General features: G+C 38.1%; 1 protein-coding gene across 1 annotated transcript; it reads left to right on the top strand.

Moving 5' to 3' along the window:
* The first annotated feature begins 7,761 nt into the window (after nt 1–7,761).
* LOC121512962 (E3 ubiquitin-protein ligase RNF128-like) lies at nt 7,762–10,538 on the top strand. The gene has a single exon (XM_041792398.1). It carries the CDS (start codon nt 8,257–8,259, stop codon nt 9,343–9,345), a length of 1,089 nt encoding a protein of 362 aa, XP_041648332.1. The 5' UTR covers nt 7,762–8,256; the 3' UTR covers nt 9,346–10,538.
* The last annotated feature ends 5,843 nt before the right edge of the window (nt 10,539–16,381 follow it).

Below are 16,381 nucleotides of genomic sequence, written 5' to 3'. Positions count from 1 at the left end.
GACTCCGGCCTGAGGGTGCAATGAAGTATAAAACCATCTTAACACAGTTCTTTCCCATCTTTTCATGTGGAAAATTAGTTGTTTCTCCCCAGGTAATAGACTTATAAAACTAATTTATACATTTGTAAATCAGAAATAGTTTTTGATATATATGAACATTGAACAGTGGCAGTGTAAGAGAATTATGATGGGGGAGGTGTGAGTGTGTGGATTGTTTACAGTGGGTACTGAAGAGCTTTGAGCCGACAAAAATATCAAATGAATATAAAGTATGCACGCAGGGACGCATCAACTGAAAAACTCCGAGCTGACATTTTGATGTTAAACACAACCATTTAAATTAGATTATTAAAAATATATATTTATTTGCCTTCTTATTTTTGCTGTTATGAATCCTACAAGCTAGGCAAAGGGCTTCAATTAAAATACATGATAAAAATTAGTGAATATTGTCGGAGTCATCCATCTTTTGGCTGACTCATACTAAATTTTATGAATATAAAACAACAGGCAACAGATCTGCAATCAACGAAAGCTAAATTATTTGCAGATGTTGACATCTTTCAAAAGGTAAGGGCTAGCCAACGCCAACATTATAGCTGATTGCTACATGCATAATATAGACCTTATGCATCTGATGTCCGTCCTTCCCAGCCCTGCCCTCGCCTAGACGGCAAAAGGGCGCGATGGAAAGAGTGCAAGACTTTTATACTCAAGTTATAGTGCAAATACTTAGGTTCAAATTTATTTAAGAAGAAGTAAAAGTAATGGTCTAATTTACATTTACTCAAACTACTGTAATTGAGTAGCTTTTTTGGGTACTTGTACTTATTTGAATACATTTTCAAACCCAGTAGTTTTAATTCTACTTAACTAGGGTGACTGTACTTTCTACAATACTCTTGTACTTTCTCCACCTCTGATGACTTCACAGTGTTACCACTGAAAGAATGAGTCTACATCTTATCACAAAACAGCAAGAACTGGAGTGTTGATATCTTGGGTTAAACATTTCAGAGTTGAATTAAACTCCTAAAGTGTGATTTTAACTCATCTCTGAATCAAATAGTCCTCCTTGACGGTGTTGATTCACCAGTGTTATGTCAACTCTGTAGAGTGGATTGCTCAAAGCTCTGCCCTCTGCAATTTCAAGTCTGGGGGATGTGTGAGCGAAGCATCCCATCCTTAGGCAGAGTGTTTAGATGTGTTTAGTTGTGTTCAGATGTTGCCTGATGTTCATTAGATATATGAAACAGTCTATCTGGCGTGTCAAGTTAACAGATTATACGCATACTGGAGAAATATCATTGATTTTGAACATCCAGCAGTTCAGCTCTAACATCTTCTTCTTTTTAACAAAACTTTTGGTCAGTTTTCATCATCAAAGATCTATTTCTAGCTGGTCTTAGTCTTTTCCTTCAAATAGCAAAAAAGGTACTAACATTTTAGTCATATTGTCGATTACGTTAACACTTGTGTAGTGCATATTTTATACATGGAAAGTTTAACTGAACAAAACACTGGTGAAAGCAGATTCTAAACAGGGCTGAACGATTTGGGAAAATAATCTAATTATGTTTTTTTTTTCTTCAATATTAACATTTAACATGCAAGTATTGCTTAAGTTCCTCATCTTATGTATTTTCCAACAAACACAAGCAATAAAACATTCTTTATTATAACCAACACAATATTAGACTAGAAAAGCACTCTGAGAGCGCAGACCTCCGCCATTAGCCCTATCTCCCAATAGTGAAGAATCCTTTAAAAAAATTCCTGGATCCATCCCCATGTGCCCCCCACCACGGCATTTGCCGATTACTCCCTCCTTGGTGAGGTAGAAACATGGTGAGGCAAAGCATTGGCTTCACTACGGGTACCAACAGATGCACCCATGGTCTCACCGGACAACTGGAAGTCATGGCAAAGGGTGAATATTCCTCTATTCCTCCCAGAGATGTGAGTATTCTCCCCACAATTCGCTGTCTTTCTCTCTGTTACGCTGCGACTCGTCTCCTTGACTGGGCGTGCATCTTTCAAACTCTATAAACTCCACAACTTTGAATAGAAACACACCCAAAAACTGCTGCTGGGATTGAAGTTGCTCATGTCCGCCATCTCCCAGTGTAAAGTGGTAACAGCGCAGACCTCCGCCATTAGCCCTATCTCCCAATAATAAAGAATCCTTAAAAAAATTCCTGGATCCAGACAGTGATCTGGATAACTCCCAAAATCTAATCAGTTCTTCCTTATGCCATATTTGACATTTCCTGAAAATTTCATCAAAATCTGTCCATAACTTTTTGAGTTATGTTGCTAACAAATGAACAAATGAACAAACTAACAAACGAATAAACTAACAAACGAATAAACTAACAAACCCACCTGATCACATAACCTCCTTGGCAGAGGTAATAACACTAGAGCTGAACAATTTTGAAAAAAATTCTATTTGTGATGATTTTGACTCATATTGCAAATTGGGTATGACTTACTGTATTGAAGGGAATGATCATTTTTATGCCATCCTCAGATTTCATCAGAAAAATGTACAACAAAAAAAGTAGGACTTTTTGTAGACTGTTCTAAATAATGTCACTTAAATGATTGCATGATATGTAATTTATAACATCTGTGCTGCAAAAAAAAAAAAAAAAAAAAAAAAAAAGTTTTAAACTAGTATTTTCACACAACTTTTATGTCAAAGAATTATTGCATTTTCTGCAATTTGAAAATTTCAGCAGGCTATATTGCAGTTTAGTCTAATTTTCAATTAGGCCTAATTGCCCAGCCCTGATTCCAACTTGACAAGTAGCCATAAATATGCTTGTTTGTATTAATTTTACAATTTGGCTGATTAAAGTAGTTCAAAGCTAAAAAACGTGACTCAAAGTAAAAACTAAAAAGGCCTTTTTATTAATTAAAACCGGACTAAAATATTATTGTGTTTCTTGCTAACTATGAAGGTCAGAAAGGACTGAAATGTGACTAAAACAAAAAGAGCTTTTAATTTTAAGACTAAGAATAAATTCAAAGTAGCTACTGAAATAAACACTGCCATCTGCCTTGGACTATTTCTTAAACTGAAAGTTTCAAAGTTGCTCTTAGAATAGAACAACCTGATTTTTTTTTTTTTTTTTTTAGCTTAATGCGTCTTGATATTGTTTCCAGCAGTTGGTTATCTAAAAAGTACGTTCCCTTGCAATTTAAAAACATTTATCATATTTTTTGAAAATCTAAATTTTAGCTATTAGTATTTTTTATTGTCCATTAAAGTTTTTCTTTTAAATCTCCATGATTAAATACGTTAATATAGATTTTATCTTATATTGCCAAAGGTGATACAGTAGAGGCCTAAGAAGGTAAAAACTATTTTATATGGTAGCTAACAGTGTATGGATATTAAAACTAGAACTGAATCCTCACTTTGACAGCAAACAGCGGACTCATGTGACAGAAAAAAGGGGGAGTGTATTTGAGGAGCAGTGGGGTGTCCTCGGACTTGCTTGGACATGCCCCAAAGTTTCCCCCAAATGCTGCAGACCAGCTAACGTGTCGGCACGGTTTACTCTGGAAAGTTCCGGACATTTCTTCAAAGCAGAAACAAACCTGTTCAACAAGTGGTGAGTCATTCTGTTTACTTTGTTTACACCGACTCCGAGAAGGGTTAACTGTGCTGAATAAAGTGGGTTTACCCGTTAAATAACAGCGAACACAGCATGATTAAGCTAGTCGAAGATTACCTGTTGGTTGTTAATCAGCTTGGCATTAAAGATGTCATTGGTAATCCATACAGGGCCGCCAAATATAGTAACACTTGATTCTCCTGTGGATGTTTTTCAATCACAACATTGTTTTTATTAATGTCAGGTAGTTCACAGAAATGAGTAAATGGCGCCTCTGTGTGGTCTAACCGGATTATTGCAGGATTTTTTTTTGGACAAAATGGGTCACACTGGACTACTTAGTGGCGTCAAAGAAATATGTAGCCGTGATTAAACCTACACTTCAAGTATAACAGTTATTATTTTTAATTCAAACAAATACATAAAGATATATGGATTATATACTATTTGGTTTATTGCTTAATTAATCAAAGTCATGTTTTTCCGGGTTCTTTTCACAATAAAAGTACTCACTTCCGGCAATATTTGTAATTCAACGCGATTTTTTTTATTTATTTAAATGCTACATCCTTTGCCTTAAAGGGGATTTTGTCCTTCATACATGGCGGGAAGCTTTTAAGTAAAGTGTAAAGCGCAGTTAGGGATCTAGCTTTAATTGTATCAGCATATTTATTTAAAAATGTCTAATTCATTTATTCGTGGTGAAGCTTTTCCGCTTATAAATATGGTTTCATGATTTTAAATGTTTATGCCAGTTGATTCGCAAATGGTGTAACAAGGTTAATCTAGGTGTGCCGTGGGAATTTGTACAACCATACTTTATTACCACAACTATACAACAACATAAGTTACTGTAATATGTTTCAAGGTTAGGTAGCTTTTTAAGTAACTAAAAATTTAGATTTGTTGTGCAAATCTAGGAGTTTACCCCAGAACTAAAAACAACACACATTCACAATTCAGGGCACAACGAGACAAAACACATCAAAAACTGCTGTTAAAATGTTAAAATATACATTGATGGTAAAAACTGAGTCATAAAGTTGACTTAAAGTCATCCATTCTGAAACAATAAATATTCCATTAAAGTTAAGGTGTGTCATCTTTTGCTGTTTTTATTTAATGCCTTAACTGCAGCCTGCAGCTTTGAAAGCGTTCCTGTAGTATTTTGTTCTACCCTTAGGAGCTACAAATCAATAGCCAGAGAGAAGAAGTTGAAATAAAAGGGTGAGAACAGTCATGGAGAACAGAGCTGGCCTTATGCTGCAGCTATGAAGAATAAAGATCTGATAGGTTGAGTAGTTGCTCATCTGTAAGCTTGCTTGCCCACTTGCCACTTGGTGGCAGGTCTGCTCACAGAATTGACTAGGCCCCTGACAAACCCAGAGACTAGGCCCTCAGTAGGATCAGTAGCATTGGTGCTAGCATTCATCCTGGCTAACAGTTCCCTCATTCTGGAGCTGAAAAGTATGCGGAGCTATTATTGGGTTGGGCTCTGATGATGGAATTATTTATCTGTGCCATTTATTAACCCCTTTGAACTACTTTCTTTCCGCCCATTTTTGTCACTTTTATTTGCCACTTTTTATCAACTCTGCATTTTTTTTTTACCAACATTTTTTGCCACATTTTAGCCCCTCTTATCATTTTTTATGGACAGTTTTCCCACAACTGCCCGTTTTGCAGCTTTTAAAATATTTTTTTTGCAAATTTAAACACATTTGGGCACTTTTCAATCCTATTTCACCACCTTCCTTGCCCATGTTGACACTATTAAACCTTTCAGCCACTTTAAGTCCTACTTCACCACTTTTTTTTTTTTTTTGACAATTTTTGTCACTTTCCACTCATTTTTTTTTTTTTTTTTTTACAATTTTAGACACATTTGTGTCCCTTTTGTCCCATTTCCCCTCATTTTTAACCCATTGTTGCCTCTTCTCGACTATGGTTTGAGTTTGTTAACAAATTTTTGCCACATTCGACCCATTTCAATCCTTGTAAAAGAAAAAGGACATTTTGAAGAAGGCTATATACTTTGACATAAACAATTAGAAAAATGTTCCTTTGATAACAGTAGTTATTATTGAGGTGGAAAATAAAATACAGTTATCACTGCCTAACGTTACAATGGACCATGATTTTGCCGACCTCCATGGGCCCCCAGTTTGGCTGGGTCCCAGAAAGCTCTCCCCTTTATACCCCCTTATGTGCGATATTGGTTAAGAGCATTTTTGTCTTTAAAAGAGAGGTTGCCAAACAAGGGAAAAAGACAGGAAGGATTCAATGAACAACATCTTCAGAGTTTTATCAATAGGACAAAGAGAAAGTTTCCTAAGGCAAAACAGACGACATGCCTTTATACGGTCTGACTCACAGTTTCTGTCAAAGATCACTTTAGGGCTGATAATTGTTCTAAGATATTTTTAGCTCTCGACTCATTCAGCAGCCTAGATTTTGATAAATGTAGGTTCATGATTTGGACCATTTGCTCTAAAATCTATGATGATCACTCCCTTTGTTTTGGAAATATTAATCTCCAAGAAAGACTCATCACACCAGGTGACAAACTTGTTTACAACGGGACCGGGGCTGGACTCGTCACTGTGCAGCAAAACTCACAATGACTGAATTGTCAGGAAATTGAAAAATCAACCTGCTCTCATGTTCACTTTTGCATGTTTGTGTACAAAATGTAGGGGAGCAGGTGGCCTGGTGGTTTGAGGTGCTCCCCGTGTACGCAGGGGACACGGGTTCGAATCCGGCCTGAGGCCCTTTGCCGCATGTCTCTCCCTAACCCCTTTGTCTAATAAAGGCACAAAAATGCCCAAAAATAAATCTTAAAAAAAAAAAAAGAAATGTAAAGTAAAGGTGAGAGAAGACACACCTGGAATAAGAATGTAGCAGAACAAAATGAGTCAGATTGGATGCCCTTTACTTTGACCTTTTGTGACCTTTTTGTTAAAGGATCAATTATTCACCTAACCAGATTAAACCTTTAATAAAAACGTTGTATTACTCTCATGGCAAGGATATGGGGTTGGATGGTATTAAAAGATGATTAGAGATAAAAGTAAATCCACAGTCTGTTGTGTTTTTACCTTCCAAATGTTTGAGTGAGATGTTTCTGTGGCGTCCTCAATTTAACCTTTGTATAGATGTGGTGTGCCTTGAGATTTTGTCTTGATTTTAGGTGTGCTTTTGGCAAAAAAAGGTTGAGAACCACTGGCTGCCACCATTGAATTATGTCTGGAATACTTCATAAGCTATTTTTGGATAACATTATCTGTATTTGTGATATAGATTCTCATATCTGTTGAAATAAAGTGTCACCTGTTTACTCCAGAGCTCACGTCTTGATGTCTGTTTGACCCACTTTCTTATTTGGCTCATTAGTTTGTTTCTATTTCGGCGCGAGTCTCTCATCCAAGCATTAGATTTCAGTGTTGAAACAGACGTATTTTGACTTTAGTCTGAAGCCCTGGCTTCTAATTTCACATCAGTATGGTCAAATGTTTATTTTAAATGGCAGCAGAATTTGTTGGGTCAGATATAAAGTGAATCCTGTGGGTCATATTATGTTTCACCCTCTGCTGTGTCAGGGTAACTGTTTGAGTTTCAGGAATTTAAGTCTCATAAAAACACCATTGTTCTTCTTATCAGGACCAGGGGGCTGCAGCTGTGTTTTATTGACAGATTTTTGTCCCTTTGAGATGAATTATTAAATAACACATTCTACAGCGGTCATTGTGCCGGGGTTTCTGTGTTGGAGCAGGAAGGTAAAATAGCAGCTTGGCATGAAGCCTCTCCATCTCATTTGTCATTTGAAGCCTCTTTGTGTCTTCTCCAAGTGTGTGTGTGCTTTCACTTGTGTGTAAGAGGATACAATGGAAACTTGACAATGCCCTGTTCCATCTCAGTTGTCACTGGTATGCTCGCTGTGTGGAATGAAAGTGCTTTTAGGAATCCATAGATGGGGAAACTTTAATGCTTTTAGTGCATTTTTTAAAGGACGCATTTTAATACGTAGATATCTATTTAAAGACACATTAGAGGAACACTGTATTTGTCTTTAAGAGGAAGTAGCCACGAGGTAGAGAAGTCATGTTTGTCAGTTTGCTTTTCACAACAGTGAGCTCACAGAAATAGGGGAAGGAAACCAGCCAAACTGGACGGACTGGTTGAGTTGCTTTACTCGTTGTACAAGGAAACATCAGCAGTTTTTAATAGTTTCACAAGATCGCTGTGTGCTTGTGAACTCTGTCCATGCCATAATTCTTATCATCCACTTATCACCTCGTATGCTGTTCCTCTGCTCTTGTACCGGCTCAGCTCTGTGTTTTTTTTTTTTTTTTGTACTTCAACTTGTTGAATAGCAGCACCCTGCCCTCTGAGAGGAGTGCTCACTGTTCAAGGTTCAGGAAGATAACGAGAGGTGAGTGGCTGACGCAGAGCTCGTGTTGTGTTACCAAAGACTGGTATCAGATTACCGTAGACTGCAGGTTGAGTGAAACTGTAGCTGTGTTGAGATCACTGTCGCTCAACCAAACCAGGAACTAGGACTTCCAGAGGAGTTTAAAAGAAGCTAAAGACGCTAACAGGGGGCTTCCTGTTGTTTTTGAAGAGCGTTACCATGGGTAAGAAGACACAACACTGCCTGCTGCTGTCGCTCTGTTTGTCATGGCTTGTTCCCTGTTCAGCTACCGTGGTGTTTTGGACAGCTGTGGTGGATATAAGCTACGTCAACAGCAACAATCAGACTGAGGACAAATATTGTGAATGTGGGGTGTTTGGTCGCAGTTCTCCCCTGGAGAGAGCATCAGGGATTGTAACCCTTCCCAAGGGAGACCCCAGAGGCTGCGGCCCAGATCCTGTGTACAACCGCAATGCCAGCTCACCACCGTGGATCGCCCTGATTAAAAGGGGCAACTGCACCTTCAGCGAGAAGATCAACGCCGCCAAACGACAAGGGGCAGCTGGTGTGCTGGTGTATAATTTGGATGGCAGTGGGAACAGCACCACTCACATGGCACACTCAGATGCAGCTGGTATTGTGGCAGTCATGGTTGGGAACTTTCAGGGCACTGAGATTGTAAAGTTGGTGAAAAATGGGACTGAAGTCCAGATGGTTATTGATGTCGGGAGCCCTCACGGACCCTGGATGGAGAGCTACTGGCTGTACTTCCTGTCCATCGCTTTCTTTGTTGTGACAGCAGCAGCGATCACCTACTTTGTTTTCATCTCTGCAAACCGTCTGTACAGTCTGAACAGGCACCGGCGCAGCGAGAGGAAGCTGAAGAATGAAGCAAAGAAAGCAATCGGGCGCCTACAAGTTCGCACTCTCAAGAAAGACGACGAGGAGACGAAGAACGACTCCCACATGTGCGCCGTATGCATCGAATCCTACAAGGCGGGTGAGGTGGTGACGGTGCTGACATGTGACCACATCTTCCATAAAGGCTGCATCGAGCCCTGGCTGCTGGAGAGGCGCACCTGCCCCATGTGTAAGTGCGACATCCTGAAGGCCTTGGGGGTCGAAGAGGAGGCAAAGGACAACATGTCTGTCAGTTCGCCACCAGATGTCACTGTGGTCACGGTGACAGGAGGGGAGTCCTTGTATGAAGTCCCACTGAATGACCCAGCAGGCTATGACCCAGACATGCATCAGCATCTCTATGACAACAGGGCCTTTGAGGGAGACTCAGAGGCGGCGAGAGGATGAGTAACAGCAACAGCAACGGGAACAAAACAGCAACAAACCAGGAAGCAGTCAAATTCCCTGTTTGATAATGTGAGACAATTGTCTGGGATACCAGCACAATGGAATCAAACTTTCATGAGAGACATTGTTCATCATGCCTTAAAAGAAAATCAAAGGTTGAAAATGTAATGGACTTTTGTTTAATTTTCTCTGTGTCTGTTTTGTGTGACAATACTGGGTGTGTTCATGCAGGTGCCTCGAACACTGAGAAGTAGTGGAGTGTCACATTGCAGTTTTGCATAGTGACTTCACCAGCTCGACACTCTTAATGGAGGAAGTGCAGCAGATCATTTGACCATTTCTTTAAAATGGGGCCAAACTTTACTAAACAAAAACAGCTCTTCTTTGTCTTTTAAATCCACAGCTCAGCTAAAGCCTCTTTATCCAATTAACCTAAACAAACATGCTCTTCCTGCTTCCTTTTAAAACTGGAGCGTGCCTTTTTTTCCATTTCAATTGTCATGCTGACTGGGTAGACATGGAAACACACCCTTCTGAACACACCCATGACTAGAAATGCAGGATGACACACATAGCACTAAAAAGAGTGAATAACATCACCCGAGGGGGTTGCTCTCTGCTGAAACATGCACTGTAGAAACATGTTTTCCAGGTATGAAGTACAGGCCTTTTTTCTAGTCATTAGCTGGTTTGTCATCTTTCAATTTGGAAACAGGCACACCCACTGGGATATGACGGGGCAATAAATGTCATAGGATCAGTACACAACGTGCATCCAGAGATTGTAATCGTGACTTTTGGATTGGGGAAAATAATCTTTATGATGTTTTTCTTTTGGACATTAATGAATACTGAGATCAGTTTGTAAATCATAAAGTTAAGTACTTCTCTGTCAGCTGATTTTGTAAGCACAAAGGGTTGGTCTTCCAGGTTTTGTCTCAGTCTTTGTGGTCTACCTCTGCACTCTCAATCCCCCTTGTGATCCTTAGATGAAGCTTAAGAGTTTATCCATGCTGTTAAGGCTGATTGTGGTACTTGAGTTATTTTTCTATATTGGATCATTATTTTTCGCTACTGTTTAACAGATTCCAGGAGTCTTAAATTGTTCTATGTAAATGAGTCTAACTTGCTGTATTAAATCACATTGATGCTTATTAGAATGCAATAAATCCCTCAAAATGAGGACAACTTTACGAGCATACTGTGCTGTGTCTATGTGTGCATTAAGGGGAGTGTTTCTCCACATCAGACAGCTCTGTGTGTTATTAAGAGATGTCTCTCTCTCTAAGAGTTATGGTCTTATTCACAGTGACCGTCGGAGAGGAGGGAAGCTGTAATTACCTCTGCACAGGTGGGAGCCGATCGGCACACGCCTTGAGCCTGAGCTGGGTAATCATCAGATCATAGCAGCAGAAAGGCCTGACAGAGCAGGCAGAGATATGCAGAAGTTTGCTATGAATGGAAAAATTATTTCTTACCATCCCATTTTAATGTTTCAGAAGTGCATGTGAGAAGTCAGGCGGTTATAAAAGCTTGATGACGCTGATGGGAGTATTTTATGAGTCATAGGGAACTTTGGACTTTTGTGATTATGAAAAAGTGCATTAAAAACCTTTTTTTAAGGCTTGTGACTTCTTAGAATTTAGTTACACCCATCTATGACACCTTACTACAACAGACCATTACTTTAAGATGGACGTTTTTCTGAGTGATTCATCTATCTTAAGGTATTCCCACTTAAAATGTTTCTTCGTTAAGAGCTTTTGAGAGGTGAAAGGTAAAAGCATCTAATGTTGAAAAACACTTTTAAAAATCCAATTTTTGTGTTATTTCACTGCAACTTTCATAGCATATCGAGTTCACATGCTATATTTTACATATATTTTTTAGGAATGTTATCAGCATGATATTGAGATCTGAACATTTCTGTTGATATTTTGGCTATGAAGATCTGCCTCTGTCAGCTGTAAATATTGGCTCTATGAACAAATAAGTATTATGGAGTTTCAGGCTGGACCAACAGACCTAAGTCAGCTGAAGTCCTTGGCTTTATTCGTCATCATTCCTTACACTTTAAAATCTGTTTTAGGACTGAAATTTTTATTTGCTTACAAATGAGTGTTGAAATCCGGTACAGACGTGGTACAAGTACCAACACAACTGATACCTGCCGGACAGAATTGCAGCACAGATATCGATACTCCATGTCGATGCCATGTCACTCCAGTGCAGCTCTTTGTCACCCACAATGAAAGGCACAGCCTCCTTTTTTCTTATCCCATGTTCTAATGGCATCCCATAAAGATTATAAGGAATCATTTATGACAGTGGTTCTTGACTGGTTTGCGTCACGGAACCCACAATCAACTCCTCAAGGAGAATTGTGACACACATTTTAGAGATTTTCTTGGTCAAGCAGATGTATTTAATAAAAAATAGTAGAGCTTGGGCCTAAGTCGGTACAAAGGGTGTAACAAAACAATGAAACAGGGCAAAACATACATGTTTTATAGTTTCCCATAGAAAATTTGATGCAAATATTTCGCACACATCGTCGACCCACTGGAAAGGGCTCTGTGACCCACTTTTGAGTCCTGACCTACCAGTTGAGAACCACTGATTTATGATACCCAACAACTTTTAGTCTCCTGCCGACTTTCAACACACTTTTTCAAATATCAATTTAGGTTGTGTTATGACCATACTATTAATTCTTAGATTAATTTTGGGGAACTTACACTTTAGTTCTTCAGAACAGTGGACAGACATGGAAGCTGGCTGGGATCATGGAGAAGAATATGCTAGAATTTAGCTTAAGGCAGGGCACCAGGTCACTTGCTTGAAATATTGTGTTCTCTGTACATGGAGCATGACCTAGATGCCAATCCATCTGTGCCTCACCATACCAGATTTTAAAACTTCAAAATGATTCTAGTAGAAGTCAAACATTACAGGTATGTGTTAAACAGAGTACCAAAAAAGGCCCTTGATACCTGATATTGTGAATTAAATGTTTTTAATTACAATGAAGGAAGGCAAACTCCTGCACAAATGCTGCAAATGTATTTTTGCAATTTAGACTGGCTAAACTTAAAGCTATTTTACAAATCTTGTTTTTAAATCAGACAAAGTTTCAAAATGTTTTTAACTAGGGTTGATCAATTTGGAAAAAAATCTAATTGCGATTATATAGCTGTTAGCTTAAACTATGGATAAAGAATTTAAAAAAGATATCTGCATGCAGTTATTTTGGCTCATTGCAAATTCAATATGAATTGTGTTGATGGGACTGAGGATTTTATGTCTTTCTCATTTTTGATAAGAAAAACATACAAAACAAGAATGAATTTTAACAAACTATTCAGGTAAATCTTGAGTGTTTGTACGCTGTTTAGAGCATAAAATCTCATTTCAGGTCAGAGAAATATTACACCTTCTGCAATTTAAAAATTGCATTAGGAAATTTTGTGATTTCATCTAAATTTCAATTAATTGCCCAACCCTATTTTTAACATAATAATCTTCTGAGTCTACAACACTGTTGAACTCCAACTCATCTTATGCCGAGTGGAAAACTATAAGGTATTGGGTGAACTTTTGATAACTGAACTAGTTAATGCAAAGCATTATATTGATTTTCATCATTGATGTAAGATAAATATCAAGTTAACAGATTTGAGTTGAGCCAGCATTTACTGGGGAAATAGTTGATTCAGCTACTTTAGCTGAGCCAACTAAAGAATATACTTAAATTGGAAAACTTTTCTGCCAACTTGAGATCTTCAACTAAAACACTCTTTAAAAGACATGATTTAAAGTTTGAGGATGAACAGATTAAATTTCAGTCCTTGAAACACTTTAATGTGTAAGGAATGATGATAAATGAATTAAAGACTTTGGCTGACGTAAGTCTGTGAGTCCAGCCTGAAACTCCACTAATTTTTTTGTATGACCAATGTTTACAACTTTTTTATAGTGTATTTATATATTTTCTTATTCATATTATGTTTTAGAAAAAAAGCTGGCTGCAACAAGCCAAATCTGGCCTTAAGTTGTTTTGTGTGTGTAGCCAGACTCAGAAGGGGATCCTTTACTTTTACTCTTTGATTTTTGGTTAAAAATGTGACAGATGTTGCTTTAAAATTATTTTTCTGTACTTTTTCCAATAATATATGCAATTAAAATAGTAGACATCATTATGTTTATAATATGTTTTATGTTTATAATATATATAAGAAATTAAAGAGTGCTCTTGAAAGATTTGGACTTTTAAAAATTTTGGCATGCTCCTTTACGTATTGTTCATATGTTAGGCCCCTGTCCTGGGCCCCCCTGGCATGTTTGTTTATTTATCCTTGGTCTGTTGTCTCTTAACTGTTTTAAATAAATGATTCTACTTAAATATCCAGCTACTCTAATGTACTGGCCTGAAAGTTGTAACTAAAAGGTTAATTTTGAGGCTAAAGAACGGAGAAAACTAAAGCTAAAAGGCAAAAAAGGTATAAATTCCGCTATCTATGGATAGGACCTAAAACAAAATAAAGTGACCTGAAGAATGTGTAGCACAGTCATGATCTCAGTGTTAAAATAATCATAATTATAAATTCTGCCGTACTGGAGCGGCCCTATCAGAAGTCTTCAGTGAAAGCACTGCAGTACGGCGTCTCGTCTCCCCTATGAGATCAGTGATCTGAGGCCAGCGCTGTGAGCTCAGATTCATAGGTCAGATGGTTAAAGTGGTATCACAGCGAGACAGAGAATCAATACTGGACTAACTGGCCAGGCTGGGAACAACTGCAGACTCTGGGTTAGAGGCACACTCTGATCAGCGGTGGCGCTCCTCTGATTTATTGCAGTTGTTAAGAGGAAAATTGAGTCAGAAGGCTTCCATTTAATGGCATGCTGGTCTTTGGCCATACTCTAATACTGCACTTGACCTTCAGTTTCAGATAGGAATCAAACTGTGGATTTAAGTGTTGTTTGGACTGAGAAGTTATCTGCAGATGAGCTGTCTAATCACTGTAAATGTCTGCGGTTGTTCTGTGAGAGAATATAAACCTGAGGGTTTAAGGTGGGGCTATGATTAGATTAACAGGAGGACGCATTACTTTATGCTCAGGACCGCGGCCTGTGCTCCTTGTTGTCTTCACTGCCCTGCAACACCACCTGCTGGACAAAAGCTGTCCCTGCAGTAATATGCATTCATGCTCAGCAGACTGGTCACGAACAAGACCATACCTTCATTTCTGTTTTTTATATTCTTGGGAGATTTGTTTCTTGAGTGGAAAGTACAGGAAAATAAATCTCACAGCAATAAATAAGAGAACTTTATTTGCTTCACATTTCATAACAACAAATAAAACCAGAATGAACAAGGACATACATTTACGCCTTCCCAGAGGAATGCGTCACAAAGATTTGATTAAAGTTTTAGGATTTATCTTAAATATTTAGAACATTTCAGTTAGCATTTAAAATTTCCTGTGAAAAACTTGGTGTTTTATAATCGAGATGACTGTTAAAATGTTATTGTGGTGTGTAGTGGTCTAGGTCTGGGTAATATGGCATTAATGTCATATCATGTTTTTTTTCTTGTTCTCTACTAGATTATTTGTCATATATCATGCATCTAGGGATGGGAATTGATAAGATTTATTGATATCAATGCAATTCGCGTTATCGATTCAATTCTTAACCGGTTCCCTTATTGATTCCTTCCTGTGAGTTTTCTTTTTGGAGAAAGTAGACTATCTAGGTTTCACTGTTAATTACCTCCACCAAGGAGGTTATGTGATCAGGAGGGTTTGTTAGCAACATAACTCAAAATGTTAGGGACGGATTTGAACTGACTAGATTTTGGGAATGATCCGGATCATCGTCTGGATCCAGGAATTTTTTTAAAGGATTCTGTACTATTGGGAGATGGGACTAATGGCGGAGGTCTGTGCTCTCCGAGTGCTTTTCTAGTTCAAACTGTCTTTCTCTCTGAACACAGAACAAGATGTACGCCACCTTCAGTGAGAGCCACTGACAAGCACACTTCAGTTACCGCTATAATGAACCGTTTTGATAACTAGAAATGGTAAAAATCAAATGTTTGAGAGGAGAACATGCTAAAATATCTGCTTCTCTTTTTTTGTTAGAAATGTCTCTGTGAAAACTACTTTCTGGATCTTTAATCTCTGAGCTTGAATTAAAACATTGTTAAACTTGCAAAGCGGATGGATACGCCCATTTCCGTGTTTCTCACTGGCGAATCCATCTTGCAAAGCTTCCATCTGAACTGTTTGGGCCCGGTTAGAAAGTGACAAGAGGCAGTACTTTAGTGAGTGGTGGAGTCGTGACGTAAGCAAGCAGCAACAAGAGGCTGCTGCTGTTATGGTGATTAGCGTGGATGCTGCTAAAGCGCCAGTTTTATCAGAACTTGACAACATTTCTTTGTTGAAAGGAGAACAAAGAACAGCAGTGAGTTATTTTATTTTCAAAAACGACAAAAGTCGTGTACTGACATGTCTAGAGTCTCCATGGTTTGCGTTATGCGGCTACGTCACATGTTTTGTTGTTCTGATTGGCCCGTAAAGATGTGACAGACAGAACGTTCATCCAATCACACTTCAAGTTTTTTTTTTTTTTTCAAAGGCTCTGCCCTTTCCCAAACGCCGTCTATGACTAGTTTACCAGATGGATGTGTGAAACACATCCATCTGGCGTGTCAAGTTAGAATATTATTGCACTGCTCTCAAGAACTTTAAATATATCAGTCTGTGTATAATGAATCTATATACTGTAAGAGTTTCACTTCTTTAATTTAATTACTGAAATAAATCAACTTTTTTGATGATAGTCTTATTGATTGAGATTAGGGCTGAGCAATTTTGGAAAATTATCAACTTGAGATTTTTTTCCCCTAATATTGCAATTGTGATTTGAAATTAGGTTATCCTTTAACTTTCTTTTATTCAAAAACAAGGGTTGAACAAATCTTTAAAAGTGTCCAATTCTGATGACTTTGACTTGTATCGTAAATTGGATATGA

The sequence above is a fragment of the Cheilinus undulatus genome, linkage group 1 (assembly GCF_018320785.1).
Source record: "Cheilinus undulatus linkage group 1, ASM1832078v1, whole genome shotgun sequence".
Taxonomy (NCBI): Eukaryota; Metazoa; Chordata; class Actinopteri; order Labriformes; family Labridae; genus Cheilinus; species Cheilinus undulatus.
This window is presented reverse-complemented; position numbering and strand designations above follow the sequence as displayed.